Raw genomic sequence first — 15,447 nt, forward strand, 5'->3', positions numbered from 1 at the left:
ATGTGTTACTTGCTTTATTCAAAATAGCCTTTTTGGAGAGATTTCAGAAACTTAAAATTTAGGAAAAATTAGACCTGTTGAAGGATTTATTTATGAAATCACATGGGATGGAATTTTATTTAATTCCTTCTCAAATCTAAGATTAGTTGGTAGGAATACTTTCTTTCATAATGAGTATGATTTTAAAAATTCTTAGATATCTAAATAAGACGGGAAGCTCCTCTGGAGAAGGGAATGGCATTCCACTCCAGTATTCTCTCCTGGAGAATTCCATGGACAGAGAAACCTGGTGGGCTGCGGTCTGTAGGGTCACAAAGAGTCGGACACGAGTGAGTGACTAATGCACACACAAATAAGATGAAGTTAGTTTTTCTGAGTTACAGCCCTTACTGTTTATTTTTCTTTTAATAGGGGATCTGTTTAACCTGAACCTCTATTATTGTTTTTTGAAAAGCATCTTAGAAAAGCCCTTTCTTTGATTAATTTTTACAGTGTGATCCTAGTGACAGTTCTATTTGTGAGTGCATGGAGGGTCTTTAAGATGCTGGACAGAGGAGTAGGGGAAAGCATTTAGCATCCTTTAAGTACAAGAGTAGCATGAGTTTTATTTCATTTCTCTTAGTTTTTAAATGGCCAAATTACAAAATTCAAAAACATTAAAGTGATTCAGTTGTAGCTTACCTGGGCAAGTTGGTATTGCAGTCATTTGAGGAGGTTTATATTAAGGAGTAACAGAGGCTAACATTCTTATGGAAGTGGGAAGCTTTGAATATTCAGTTACTTATCAAGTGTATTGGTGCTCCCTGCTAGCCCAGATGGTAAAGAATTGCCTGGGTTGGGAAGATTCCCTGGAGAAGGGAATGGCAACCCACTCCAGTATTCTTGCCTGGAGAATTCCATGTACAGAGGAGCCTAGTGGGCTATAGTTCATGGGGTTGCAAAGAGTTGGACACAACTGAGTGACTAACACTACTTACTTATTTATCAAGTATTGAGTTGAAACCCTTTTAGCTTGTTCCTTGTGTACTGTGTGCTCAGTCACCATTTCCTCCTCCAGGGGATCTTCCCAACCCAGGGATTGAACCAGAGTCTCCTGTGTCTTCTGCATTGACTGGTAGATTTTTAACCAATGAGCCACCTACGAAGCCCCTAGCTTGTTCCTTATTTAAATATGAATAAGCTCTGTTAATTCTAATGTGAGACTGGTGTCCTTAATCTTACTAGGTGGATCACTTAAAGGAACTCTGAGTTCCTGCAGTTAATTGGCATCAATAATAGCAAAAACTTGTACTTGGTGTGAGTCTATTATATGCAGTAGCACTCAACATTTGATTTCATATGTATTATCTCTTAAACTCTTAGGGCCCATATTATAAAATTGGAAATTATCTGATCATCTTAGTAAATCTTCAGGTAACTTGCAAACTGACAGGCTGGCATGGACTGTATTGTACTGTTTTTTAAAATATTAACTCATGTTAGTCATTTATTTAGCATTTGACCAGACTTTATATCCCCTTCACAGAGATTGAATATTTTGAGGTTTAAACGCAATGATACTATAACTTCATAAAAATTAAGGTGCACTATAGTGTTTTTTCCTGTTCTATAATAGATTTATCTTACCCTGTGCCTCTGAAATTATTTTTTCTTTTAATTGGTTCAGGTGGGCAGAAAAAGAACTGAACATGATGAAGCTTTTCTTTGATAATTTGGTATACTATATTCAAGCTGTAAGAGAAGGCAGACAAAAGCATGCACTGTAAGTATACTTTAGGTAGGGTATGTGTAAGTGTTGATTTTTTTCCTTTGAAAGATAATTTTTCAGTTTTGCATTCCTTTTTTTTCATATAATAAATATAATGAAAAACTTAGTTATAAAATTATAAGAGGAAGTTTCTTTTTTAATTTGATGACTTTTATAAGATTATTTTTATAATGCTTAACCTTAGGGAAATACAAATGATATAACTTTAGGAGTTGATTTACCTTCACTATTGAGTTTTGTTCATAAGGCAGTGTTTTCAGGAATCAGAAGTAAATACTTTTTTCAGAAGTCACCAGTATCTTTGTATTCAGTTCAGTCGCTCAGTTGTGTCCGACTCTTTGCGACCCCATGAACCGCAGCATGCCAGGCCTCCCTGTTCATAACCAGCTCTCGGAGTTCACTCAAACTCATGTCCATCGAGTCGCTGATGCCATCCAGCCATCTCATTCTCTGTCGTCCCCTTCTCCTCCTGCCCCCAATCCCTCCCAGCATCAGTGTCTTTTCCATTGAGTCAACTCTTCGCATGAGGTGGCCAAAGTATTGTTTTAGGGCACTGTAAATATAATATAATAGTATTTTAAATAATCCAGTTGTGCATGTGACTGGTGATATAAGCAAAGTCTGATGCTGTAAAGAGCAGTATTGCATAGGAACCTGGAATGTTAAGTCCATGAATCAAGGCAAATTAGAAGTGGTCAAATAGGAGATGGCAAGAGTGAACATCGACATTTTAGGAATCAGTGACCTAAAATGGACTGGAATGGGTGAATTTAACTCAGATGACCGTTATATCTACTATTGTGGGTAAGAATCCCTTAGAAGAACGGAGTAGCCATCATAGTCAACAAAACAGTCCGAAATGCAGTACTTGGATGCAATCTCAAAAGGGACAGAATGATCTCTGTTCATTTCCAAGGCAGACCATTCAGTATCATGATAATCCAAGTCTATGCTCTGACCACTGATGCTGAAAAAGCTGAAGTTGAATGGTTCTATGAAGACGTACAAGACTTTCTAGAACTAACACCCCCAAAAGATGTCCTTTTCATTATAGGGGACTGGAATGCAAAAGTAGGAAGTGAAAAAACACTTGGAGCAACAAGCAAATTTGGCCTTGGAGTACAGAATGAAGCAGGGCAAAGGCTAACAGTTTTGCCAAGAGAACGCACTTGTCATAGCAGACACCCTCTTCCAACAACACAAAAGAAGACTCTACACATGGACATCACCAGATGGTCAGTACTGAAATCAGACTGATTATATTCTTTGCAGCCAAAGATGGAGACACTCGATACAGTCAGCAAAAACAAGACGGGGAGCTGACTGTGGCTCAGATCATGAACTCTTTATTGCCAAATTCAGACTGAATTTGAAGAAAGTAGGGAAAACCACTAGACCATTCAGGTATGACCTGAATCAAATCCCTTATGATTATACAGTGGAAGTGAGAAATAGATTCAAGGGCTTAGATCTGATAGAGTGCCTGAAGAACTATGGACGGAATTTGTGACATTGTACAGGAGGCAGTGATCAAGACCATCCCCAAGAAAAAGAAATGCAAAAAAAGCAAAATGGCTATCTGAGGAGGCTTTACAAATAGCTGTGAAAAGAAGAGACACGAAAAGCAAAGGAGAAAAGGAAAGATATTTGAATTGAATGAACCCATTTGAATGCACTCGGTACTCATTTGAATGCAGAGTTCCAAAGATTAGCAAGGAGCTATAAGAAAGCCTTCCTCAGTGATCAGAGCAAAGAAATAGAGGAAAAAAATAGAATGGGAAAGACTAGAGATCTCTTCCGGAGAAGGCAATGGCAAGCCACTCCAGTACTCTTGCCTAGAAAATCCCATGGATGGAGGAGCCTGGTAGGCTGCAGTCCGTGGGGTCGCTAAGGTCGGACACGACTGAGCGACTTCACTTTCACTTTTCACTTTCACACATTGGAGAAGGAAATGGCAACCCACTCCAGTGTTCTTGCCTGGAGAATCCCAGGGACGGGGGAGCCTGGTGGGCTTCAGTCTATGGGGTCACACAGAGTCGGACATGACTGAAGTGACTTAGCAGCAGCAGCAGCAGAGATCTCTTCAAGAAAATGAGAGATACTAAGGGAACATTTCTTGCAAAGATGGGCTCAATGAAGAACAGAAATGGTATGGACCTAACAGAAGCAGAAGATATTAAGAAGAGGTGACAAGAATACACAGAAGAACTGTACGGAAAAGGTCTTCATGACCAAGATAATCACGATGGTATGATCACTCACCTAGAGGCAAAATCATGGAAAGGAGAAGTCAAGTGGGCCTTAGGAAGCATCACTACGAACAAAGCTAGTGGAGGTGATGGAATTGAATTCTGTTGAGATATTTCAAATCCTAAATGATGATGCTGTGAATGTGCTGTACTTAGTATGCCAGCAAATTTGGAAAACACAGCTGTGGCCACAGGACTGGAAAAAGTCAGTTTTCATTCCAATCCCAGAAAAAGGCAGTGCCAAATAACGCTCAGACTACCGCACAATTTCCCTCATCTCACATGTTAGCAAAGTAATGCTCAGAATTCTCTAAGCCAGGCTTCAGCAATATGTGAATTGTGAATTTCCAGATGTTCAAGCTAGATTTAGAAAAGGCAGTATAACCAGAGATCAAATTGCCAGTATCTGATGGGTTATCAAAAAAGCATGAGAGTACCAAAGAACATTTATTTCTGCTTTATTGAATATGCCAAAGCCTTTGACTGTGTGAATCATGACAAACTCTGGAAAATTCTGAAAGAGATGGGAATACCAGACCACCTGACCTACCTCTTGGGAAATCTGTTTGCAGGTCAAGAAGCAACAGTTAGAACTGGACATGGAACAACAGACTGGTTCCAAATAGGGAAAGGAGTACATTAAGGTTGTATATTGTCACCCTGCTTATTTAACTTATATGCAGAGTATATCATGAGAAACGCTGTGCTAGCGGAAGCACAGGCTGGAATCAAGATTGCCAAGAGAAATAGCAATAACCTCAGATATGCAGATGACACCACCCTATGGCAGAAAGTGAAGAAGAACTAAAGAGCCTCTTGATGAAAATGAAAGAGGAGTGTGAAAAAGTTGACTTAAAGCTTGCTAAGTCACTTCAGTCGTCTCTGACTTTGTGCGACCCCATAGACTGAAGCCCACCAGGCTTCCCCGTCCCTGGGATTCTCCAGGCAAGAACACTGGAGTGGGTTGCCATTTCCTTCTCCAATGTGTGAAAGTGAAGTCGCTCAGTCGTGTCCGACCCTTAGCGACCCCACGGACTGCAGCCTACCAGGCTCCTCCATCCATGGGATTTTCTAGGCAAGAGTACTGGAGTGGCTTGCCATTGCTTTCTCCGGACTTAAAGCTTAACATTCAGAAAACGAAGATCATGACATCTGGTTGCATCACGTCATGGCAAATAAATGGGGAAACAGTGGCAGACTTTATTTTCTTGGGATCCAAAATCACTGCTGATGATGACTGCAGCCATGAAATTAAAAGATGCTTACCTCCTTGGAAGAAAAGTTATGGCCAACCTAGAGAGCATATTAAAAAGCAGAGAGGTCGCTTTGCCAACAAAGTTCCATCTAGTGAAAGGTATGGTTTTTCCAGTAGTCAAGTATGGATGTGAGAGATGGACTATAGGGAAAGCTGAGCCCCGAAGAATTGATGCTTTTGAATTGTGGTGTTGGAGAAGACTCTTGAGAGTGCCTTGGACTGCAGGGAGAGCCAACCAGTCCATCCTGAAGGAAATCAGTCCTGAATATTCATTGGAAGGACTGATGCTAAAGCTGAAATTCCAATACTTTCGCCACCTGATCTGAAGAACTGACTCAATGGAAAAGACCCTGATGCTGGGAAAGATTGAAGGTAGGAGGAGAAGGGGATGACAGACGATGAGATGATTGATTGGCGTCACTGACTCAGTGGATATGAGTGTGAGTAAACTCCTGGAGTTGGTGATGGACATGGAGGCCTGGCGTGCTGCAGTTTATGGGGTCGCAAAGAGTCGGACACCATTGAGCGACTGAATTGAATATTAGATGGTGATTGCAGCCATGAAATTAAAAGATGCTTACTCCTTGGAAGGAAAGTTATGACCAACCTAGACAGCATATTCATAACCAGAGTCATTACTTTGCCAACAATGCTTTGACTTAAGCATTACTTAATGCTCTAGTAAGTTCTAATTATTTAGTGTGTGTTTTTTTTTAAGAATTAAGTTAGTGAGCTGTATCTGGCAGATAGTAGGTCATCTATAAATTGTAGTTACATCACTAAAATAAAATATGGTATATAACAGGCAAGAAACTTCCCTCCTACCCTCATTTAGACTCTTCGCTGAATAAAAAATAAATTGTAGTTTATTTTGTCTAGTATTCTGGGCGCTCTAAAATCGAAACTCAGCTAACCTTTCTTGTTTTATTGTTCAGTGATTTTTTTTCTTTTAGAGACTGTTCTTTATGCTTGTTAAATTGTTTCTGAGATATTTCCTTAAATTTATTCTTTTCTGTAACTTGGCTTACAAATGTACCTCTGTAAAGGTGCATTCTCTTTAAATTCTTTAAAATGTCTACATATTCTTCATAGTCTGTCCTCTTCTTGAAGCAGAGGTAAAGATTATTGCCTTCTGAATCTGTATCTCCATACATTTTCTATAGTAGCCTTAAAATCAACAAGGAGCAGGAATAAAATCATATTGACCAACATTTTTAGGAGGCAGAATTCAAATTACCTGTCAACAGAGAAACACTTAAATTGCAAGAGAGCTCTCATTAGAACCACAGCCTGTGGGCTTGAAGAGCAGGGATACTAACTTAAAGAGAGGGGCATTGCAGACTCAGATGAGTCATACTCCGAAAGAAAAAATCCAACATTAAGTGCCAGAAAATGAACACATGTCTGACACTTGGTTATTGACAGCATTGGCAACAGTGAAGTTGCTTTGTTAGCGGAGCCAGAAGTAGAGCCTCATAGCAGTGATGCCTGTTTTTTTTTTTTAAAGAAGCATTGCTTATGTGGTACTGTTTGGAGATGAGTATAAGTTTTACACTTTTCCTAGAGTATGCCAGAGTATCCTTCCAGTCCTCTAGTCTGCTTTGTTACCTGACATTTTAAGAGAATAAAATCTTAGAAGAGAGCTTTCTGGACTAATTTGGCGTAATCTGCTTGTTTCTTCAGGCTGAAAACTGAGTTGTACGTTTGCTGCTCTTTGATAAAGCATACTGATTTCATAAGTTTGTGGCACATTACTTTCCATTTGTTCAATGGAGATTATAGTAGGCAAGTTCTAAGATTTTTACATAGGACAAAAAGATTCTTGTCGCATTAAAGCTAACAGTTCATTTCATAAATGGACATAGTATATATTCCTTGAATACAGTTGCCTCTAGAGAAAACCCTGTGCCAACATTTAGGCTATAAAGAGATTAATTTTTTTTAGGTGGCAGTGTTTCACTAGAGTTTCATGCCTGTGGTGAGACTGTTTTTGTCCTATATTTTCTGTAATATTGGGAGCCGTGGACAAGCCCAGGAGAGTTTATCAGTATTGATAACACTATTGGTTTGCATCCCAAGAAATTTCCTGGCTGGTGATTTCATCAGTCAGTGGGATCCTAACAGAGCAGGCAAGAGTCCTTTGAAATATGGAGCCAGTGGCACTACAGTGGAAGTGGAAGAAGGAAGGACAAAGGGAGTTGATTCATACCTTCTAAGGTTATAGGTCCCTTTACTCTCAGGGAAGGAAGGGAAGTATTCAGAAAGTAAAGGCACTTTGTAAAGTACAAGGCATTATTCCTCTTTTATTCCCCATCCTCAGGCTCAGATAAATGCAGTAATTTACTTAAAATTGCAGAACTGATGTATGATAGAACTTGTATTTGAACATATACTCCAAAGTCTCTGCTACAAAATCTGCCCTTGTAGTAAAAGGATGAAAACTGTTAAGAGAAGGCCTTGAATTTCATCTGAATAGTGTTCTAGTTTGTGAGTTGCTTACAATATTCCACCCCACCACACCCTCAATTCCCAGCCAGCTTGGCACAAGTTCTTTGAACTTCAGAAAGGACACTGCAACAGTAATGAGGCAAATAATCGTCTTTTCTTTGCCAGTGTTAATATGAGACAGTAAAGAATTAAGATATATCAAGCAAAATCAGTCTTTGGGAAAGCTTAACTTTAAACTTCAGTAGCAAATCTAGTGTAATTTTTGAAACCAGCTAACTTTAGAAAGCTTTTAGAATTTTGCACCTGCTTATGGATTTTTAGAAATTGAATTAAGAGACTCTTATCTGCAAACTGGGATATAGATCATAGCTCAGAGTGGCTGCTCTCTTTTGTTGGCATGGTAATTTGGGCAATTCATCCCCAGCCAGCCTTTTGATTTGTAACATAAAAACTCATCATTGATTCAGTCTCTTTGATTGGGTACTCAGGTGCTTGTGGGAACTAGAATGTTGTGATATCACAGTCACAGTTCAGTGTGCAGTGCACAGAGCTGCTAAAGGAATCCTAAAATGCAAATCTGATCATTACTCCTTTTCCTTCCCCAGCATCCTTCACCAGATAAGTGACTTTCTTATCTGTCCATAGCAGTATCAAACTCTTCTGACATTCAGGCTGACAGCAGTTTGGCCCCTGCTTACCTCTTTGGACCCATCTCCTACCCTTCAAGTACCACAGACCAACACTTGATTCTTAAAATGCTTTCCTTTGCAAATGCTGACAAACTGATTCCCAGAGAACCATGTGAAATTACCTACTTAACAAGCTTTCAAAGCAATTTTTACATTTTACATTGAATTTTGTACATATGAATTACAGTTACTTAGGTTTGAAATAACATTCAGAAGTGCTTATTTTGTATCAGCTGTTTTCTTTATGAATTATATTTATGGAAATGATATATCTTTAACATTTCTTGTTTAAGGAATATAATATTATCCCTGGAGGGACAGTGACAGTGAAACATGGAATTTCTAGATGGAAATGTATTAAAATTAATGTACATATTGCATAATTTAAAAATAGCATTTCTTCCACTGTTGTTCTTACCTACTTATGTAATTTGAAAATTTGTGTTCTAATAATTTGTAGATTTTTATAATATTAAATAACAATTCTTTCATGTAGCATTTGGCTTTGGCCGTTTTCTGTGTGTGTAGCTAAAGAGATAATTTGAAATATTTAATAATTGGGTTCTTAAATGGAATTTTATTTATTTGGTACAATAAGATTAGGACCATTAGATCTTTAAAAATAATTAAAAAATAGGATCTCTCAGCTAATTATTTTAACAATTTTTTTAAATGTAGGTACAGCCATAGTGCCGAAGTTCAGGTGCGACTTCAGTTCTTAACTTGTGTCTTTTCAACTCTGGGATCACCTGATCATTTCAGTAAGTTTTTTAATCGATATTTTAATAAGTTTTTAGATCTTCATTGATTCTTGAAAGAGTCCAATTAAATGTACTCCTGCCTTTAGATTTCTGTGATGATCAAAGTATTCTCAGTACTAAACGTCCTATCTGTATGTATGGCAATAGCAGCTTGTCCCTGACATGTTTTTGTTTCAGTCTCTGAATGTGTCGTTCCTTAATGAATGAATTACTCATTGCATGAACAAAATATTTGGGATAGGAGAACATATCATGTTAGAGTGACTATATTTTTCTTTTTTTTAACCTCTGGTTAATAGAATATTCCTTTCACTCCAGTTGGAAACAGCCACTGTCTGTTATATCAGGGCTAATCTTATCCCAGATTTGTTGACTTCATAGGTGACAGAAATTTGGAGACACGTTTAATTTAGATGAATCTCAAACTCATTTTCATTAATAATTAATCTTAAAAAACAGAGAGATTGATCTGGTATGTTAAGAGTGTGGACCATTTCTAAATCCACATGCAAGATACCCTCACAAGAAAGGAGGAAGGTTGATTTCTTTTGGCCAGAGCACCTTTCCTCTTGGTAGACTGACTTATTTTCTTTCATGCTTCACATGCCTCGTTTTCTGTATGTCTGTGTCAACAACCTCATTTATTAGAAGGACGTTATTTTTTTTAGCTATGGTTAATGTCAAACTGCTGGGTGAGTGTTTTGCTAGCCTAAGAGATGTCTTCATGACTCTCTTAAGTCCATATCTATGCTTGAGGTATGCCATGTGTTTATTTCACTGTAATTTCTTTAAGTCAGGGTGTTTGTAACGAATGTCACTAACATTATGATACCAGTAGATTTCAAAATGAAGGCACTTGTTTTTGATAGGAAATCCCTGTTTCATGTTACTGGGTCATTTATTATACCCGTTATGATTCAGGATATATAAGAAATAATATAAAATATTAAAAAATCTTTATACATGGAGTAATCAAACCCAAACAGGTATTTTCAGTGTAAATAATTTCACATGACCATTATTTCTTGTTTGTTGAATATAGATTTTCATTGGAAAAAGTTAATATTTTTCAGTATTTGAATAACGAGTTATTTATTTTGCTGCTCCCATTCCATTAAACACAGAATATGTTTTTTTGTGTGTGGGCTTTCAATAAGCTACTGTACATTTAGAATCATGTTTGAACTTATCCCACATCATAATTGTACTTCTCTAACTGGTATAGTTTCTTTCAAATATAATATTGTTACTCCAAAGTTACAGATTTTTAAAAAAGATTCCTCCCTATCTTCATTTATCTTTTCTTAACTCCTTACTGTGTTTAAGGTTTTTTTATGTTGGCTCTCAGGGTCACAGATTCTTAGAATGAATAAGACATGCATTAACTATTTCTATGAGAAACTGATTGGATACATTTTGTATACATTTTTCGGATCAATCTCTTAGACTGATACTGCTGCTAGGTAAATATTTTCTGAGGTGGTTTTGGATCTCATCTACTTTTTGGAGTAGGGGGAGGGTCGCAAGTGGTTTCTTTTTTTTTTTTTGGAAGGAATAGTATTTCTTATTCTTGGTTCCACATTTCAAAAATTTCATTATCTGCATTTTGAATTAAGTGAAAGAGTTGAGAAAGGTCACTTTTTTCCCTTGATATCTCAAACCAACTTTTAGTAAGTTTCAGATGCAAAACAAGAGGTATACCACTTTTATTTTAACAACGTTATTTACCATTCCTCTTTCTTAAAGTGTTGTAGGAATCAGTGGGCAACTATGTGATTCTGGCTGTTGCCTAAAGAAGTTCTGACACAAAGCCTCAGTGTTACATATCATGTATATCCATCTTTATCAAGTATTGGCAGAGTCTGTAGCAGGGAATGCCTTTGCTTGTTGAATGGAAGAGGTATCACAGAACTGAGTAACTGATAATATTTCAATCTTGCATTTGGTTGGGAGTTGATCTGCTTCTAGCCAGTTGATCTCTTGGAATATGTGAACTGTGCAATAAATTTTTAGTTCTTCTATGATTTTCTTCTTGCTTCTGCTGCTGCTAAGTCACTTCAGTCGTGTCCGACTCTGCCATAGATGGCAGCCCACCAGGCTCCCCTGTCCCTGGGATTCTCCAGGCAAGAACACTGGAGTGGGTTGCCATCTCCTTCTCCAGTGTGTGAAAGTGAAAAGTGAAAGTGAAGTCGCTCAGTCATGTCCGACTCATAGCGATCCCATGGACTGCAGCCCACCAGGCTCCTCTATCCATGGGATTTCCTAGGCAAGAGTACTGGAGTGACTTGCTTCTAGATTTCACATATTCTTAATTTGTTTTACAGATCAGTCTTTTTTCTTAAACCAGTGTGGATAAGAAAGACCAAAAGGGAATTAATAAGTGTTAAGATTATTTAAGATTGGCTTTAAGGTTTTGGTGCCTATTTTGAAGACATTTTCACAGAACATATATTGCTCTAAAGTTAAGAGTTAAAGCAAAACTTCCCATTAGGAGAATGCGGAGGATAACATTCTCTCAGGAGAAAATAAGCATTCAAAGCTTTCCTCTCCCAGGCATCTTCCCTCAGACAATGAGACTGCAGCCATCCAATACATGGGTACAGACAGAAAGAGGAGACTTCAAAAGTCAAATATATTTCAACAGCTAATTTTTGGCAGGTCTGGCAATGAGATCTTTCCATTCTTCTCTGTTCTTTGTGATGTATGTAAGAGTGAGTAGCTGCAATAGTGATTCTGGTTGTTGTCTAAAGAAGTTCTGACACAAGGCCTCAGTGTTACATATCATGTATATCCCAAGTTATCGCTGTTTTGTTGAGCGCTTTCTCCTCCACAGAGGCCAGTTTGTTTCCTTTTCTGCCTGAGAGAGCCTCTCGTTTCTTTGCTACCTGCTTTGCATGGAATTAGTTGCTACTACCATAAGAATCATAATGAAAAAAGCCATTTTTATCTTGGAGATAAACCAACAGGCTCCAATGGATTCCCCTAGCTGTGTGGTTGGAATTATCATTGATGGCTAAAAATAATAGCTCTTTATTGGAGAGGTCCAAGGGTTCAGACAACATGGTGATCTCTGCTGGGTTGCCAGTGCACTTGATAAACTGAGTGACTTCGGGGCTAATGAAGCAGACTTGGTCAGAGCAGTCATGAAACTGACTATTGGCAAAGTACTCAAAGGCAAACCCAGTAACATGGATGTTGAGCCAGCTTGGAGGATCCAGTATGAGACAAATGGCTGCCACAGTAGACTGTCCATGTAACTCAAGACTAGGGTCCATCTTGTACCGACTAGGGCTGCTCAGAAATTCCAAAAGCTGCTTCGGACCTCACCACCCCAACCAGCCTCCAAGCAGCTCCATACTGGCCAGAAAAAGGATGAGGGTGGTGGTTACTTAAGATTCTATCATCTTCTCAATGCCTTCTCATTCTGGGGAATGAGCCCATGCCCTTGAATCCCTTATGTATACTTTAGAAATCCCTGTGGTAATTTTATTCTACCATTTTGGATTGTCTCACTTATCAGAGTTGTGATTGCCCTGATGCCTTTTCTTTGATTTTGAATAGTTCTGATTCCTTCTGACACACTTTAGAATTATTAATACTTGGGTCAAAGTATTAATACCATACAGATTTTGTCTGATTATAGTGGCTTCTTAGCTAATTGTTTCCTGTTTTAGGTAGTCAGTTCCTTTTTGTTTTATTAATTGTAAGGATCCCTTTTTTCGTAGTTTATGAAAATGATGCTTATTGGCATTTATTGTTTGTCTCCTATGTGCGTAGAATTAGCTTTGAATATGGTATCCACTGATTGCTTTACCCTTAAACCTTAGAACTGACTTAACTTTTACAGAATTACCTCCTTTTAATCATGTTTGCTATAATACAGTGATTGTTCATGTCTTAAAGAAAATGACTTTCCAGAACAAATGTCTCTTCTAGGATACTATCCTCTATAAGTCTTGTTTTTTAAGATGATTTATCTGTGGAGTATATTTAACTACATTTGAAAGCATAAATTATATGAAGTCTCTTACAAAATAATTTTTATAAAATGCTATGAAATATCTCCTTTATTTTTCTGTATATATTGGTTCTTCTAGTATATTTAATTAGGATAAAAATGTTGCATGTACCAGGATTTAAAATTTGTAATTTTATCTAGGGTTAAGTTTGGAGCAAGTTGATATTTTATGGCATTGTTTAGTAGAAGATTCTGAGTGTTACGATGATGCACTCCACTGGTTTTTAAATCAAGTTCGAAGTAAAGATCAACATGCTATGGGAATGGAAACCTACAAACATCTTTTCTTGGAAAAGGTAATTTTATTTCTTGACTATTTGTATTGTTTTTCTGTATTTCCTTTTTCTCTCTTGCAATGTAAACTGTAATGTTCATTTTTTCCTCTTTTGAAATATTTTAATTTTTAGAAAAAGTTTTAAAATATTTATTTTGGTTGGGTCTTCATTGCTGCCGGGGCTTCCTCTCGTTGTGATGAGCGGGGGTTACTCTCCAGGTCCAGTGCCAGGGCTTCTTATTGCAGGGGTTTCTTTTGTTGCAAAGCATATGTAGCCATGTGGGCTCAGTTGCCTCGCAGCATGTGGAATCTTCCTAAGTCAGGAATCGAACCTGTTGCATTGCAAGGCAGATTCTTAACCACTGAACCACCAGAGAAGCCCTGGAATACTTTTAAGATAAATATACTGCTTCTCTGCAGTCCTTGTATAATTTTTGCCACTTAGATGTTGCTTTAGTTTTGTGCTCTACAGTGTTTGTATATCTAAATGAATACTTAGTTTAGATTTACAAAAATGTTATGTTCCTTAGCTAAAGTACTTAAACAATAAGTAGAATAACTCCTGGTGAACAGTAAAAAGAGGTGTGTGTGGGGGTTTGTTATGTATTTTTTAAAATCATTAGTAACATTGTGTTTCAGTTTTTGAGGGGTGGTGCCACACCTACTAGTGTGAGAGCCCTATTCTTCAATTTTTAATTAAGTGGTATGGTTTTAGCCAGTCTTCTGGCAGATATAAGCTAATGTTCAGATTTGTTGATTTCTGGCGGGGAGGGCATTTTGAAGGGCTGTCATGATATTAAAGATACACATCTATCCAATTTTTATTTTTACTTATGCCGCATTTGGTTCAGTACATAATTTTCCATTTAAATTTTAAAACTTTGATAATAAAGCAATACACTTTTATTTTTTATATACTGATTTTTGAGATTATAAAGGCTGTAGAAGGTCTCTGGTAGACTTGAGTTCATATGAATGAGTTTTGGTAATAGAAACTAAATCACTTAATAGATTCAAGACAAAGCTACAAACAGGTCTTCAGTTATCTTAATTTCAAGCTCTGGCTTATACAAAAACTGTATTTATCTATATGTTGTAAATGGTGTAAGTATATAATAACTAATAAAATTTTAAAATTTCCTCTGGTTTGGGTCTATAATACATCTCAAAAATTGAAGTACGTATCAGGCAGGTTTCAGTTACATCATGATTAAAATTTTTTATGAAATTATTTTGTTATCACTGAAAATCTCAGTTATTACATTTTCCTCTTCAGTGTTTTCAGTAAAACTAAGTTTGTTAAATGTGTTACGTTAAATCTAGTAAAATGAAACCTGCTATATTAATTATCACACCTAAATTACCTTGACAACTTTTTTTTTTAAGATGCCCCAGCTAAAACCTGAAACAATTAGCATGACTGGCTTAAACCTGTTTCAGCATCTCTGTAACTTGGCTCGACTGGCTACCAGTGCCTATGATGGTGGTTCAAACTCTGAGGTATGAATTGTGATTTGTCCTTTTATTGAGTCAACTTGTGGAATTTCTTTTGTTGTTCCTCAAATTAGATTACTACCAAGCATTGAATTTACTGACTCTGCAGATTTTTATTCTGAAGTCTTAAGAAGCTTTATCTTTTGCGTTTTAAAAGTTATATAAAGCAAATATGGTAATTTTTATTACTGAAAATAATCTTTGTTCTGCATAATGGAAACTTGTGATACACACTTCAAGCTGTGAAACAAGTCACAAAGATGTAACGTACACATAGGGAATATAATCAATAATACTGTAACAACTTCATATGGTGCTGGATGATAATTGATCTTATTTACAGTAATCTTTTCATAATATATAAAAATATTGCATCACTGTGCTGTGTACCTGAAACTAATAGAATATTGTGTGTTAATATAACTGAAGTAACATAATTTACTGTATGTTCCTTGGTTAATAAAGGATTTTTCTAGTAGAAGTTTGATTTA

At 37.1% G+C, this 15,447-nt stretch overlaps 1 protein-coding gene and 1 pseudogene across 5 annotated transcripts in view; one reads left to right on the forward strand and one right to left on the reverse strand.

Annotated features, from left to right (window-relative positions):
• USP34 (ubiquitin specific peptidase 34) overlaps positions 1 to 15,447 on the forward strand; it is a 227,615-nt gene that overhangs the window by 110,544 nt on the left and 101,624 nt on the right. For all 5 annotated transcript variants that reach the window (XR_016038579.1, XM_055399249.2, XM_055399252.2 and 2 more), the window contains 4 exons: positions 1,667 to 1,762; positions 9,088 to 9,170; positions 13,330 to 13,484; positions 14,849 to 14,962. Coding sequence is in view for 4 of the 5 variants with exons in the window: in XM_055399249.2 (XP_055255224.2) it covers positions 1,667 to 1,762; positions 9,088 to 9,170; positions 13,330 to 13,484; positions 14,849 to 14,962 (448 nt within the window). In the remaining variant the exon portion in view is untranslated. The remainder of the gene's footprint in view (positions 1 to 1,666; positions 1,763 to 9,087; positions 9,171 to 13,329; positions 13,485 to 14,848; positions 14,963 to 15,447) is intronic.
• Positions 11,815 to 12,475, reverse strand: LOC148776138 (sentrin-specific protease 8-like; annotated as a pseudogene).

The sequence above is a fragment of the Moschus berezovskii genome, chromosome 11, assembly GCF_049115385.1.
Source record: "Moschus berezovskii isolate FMDL1 chromosome 11, NW_MosBer_1.0, whole genome shotgun sequence".
Lineage (NCBI taxonomy): Eukaryota > Metazoa > Chordata > Mammalia > Artiodactyla > Moschidae > Moschus > Moschus berezovskii.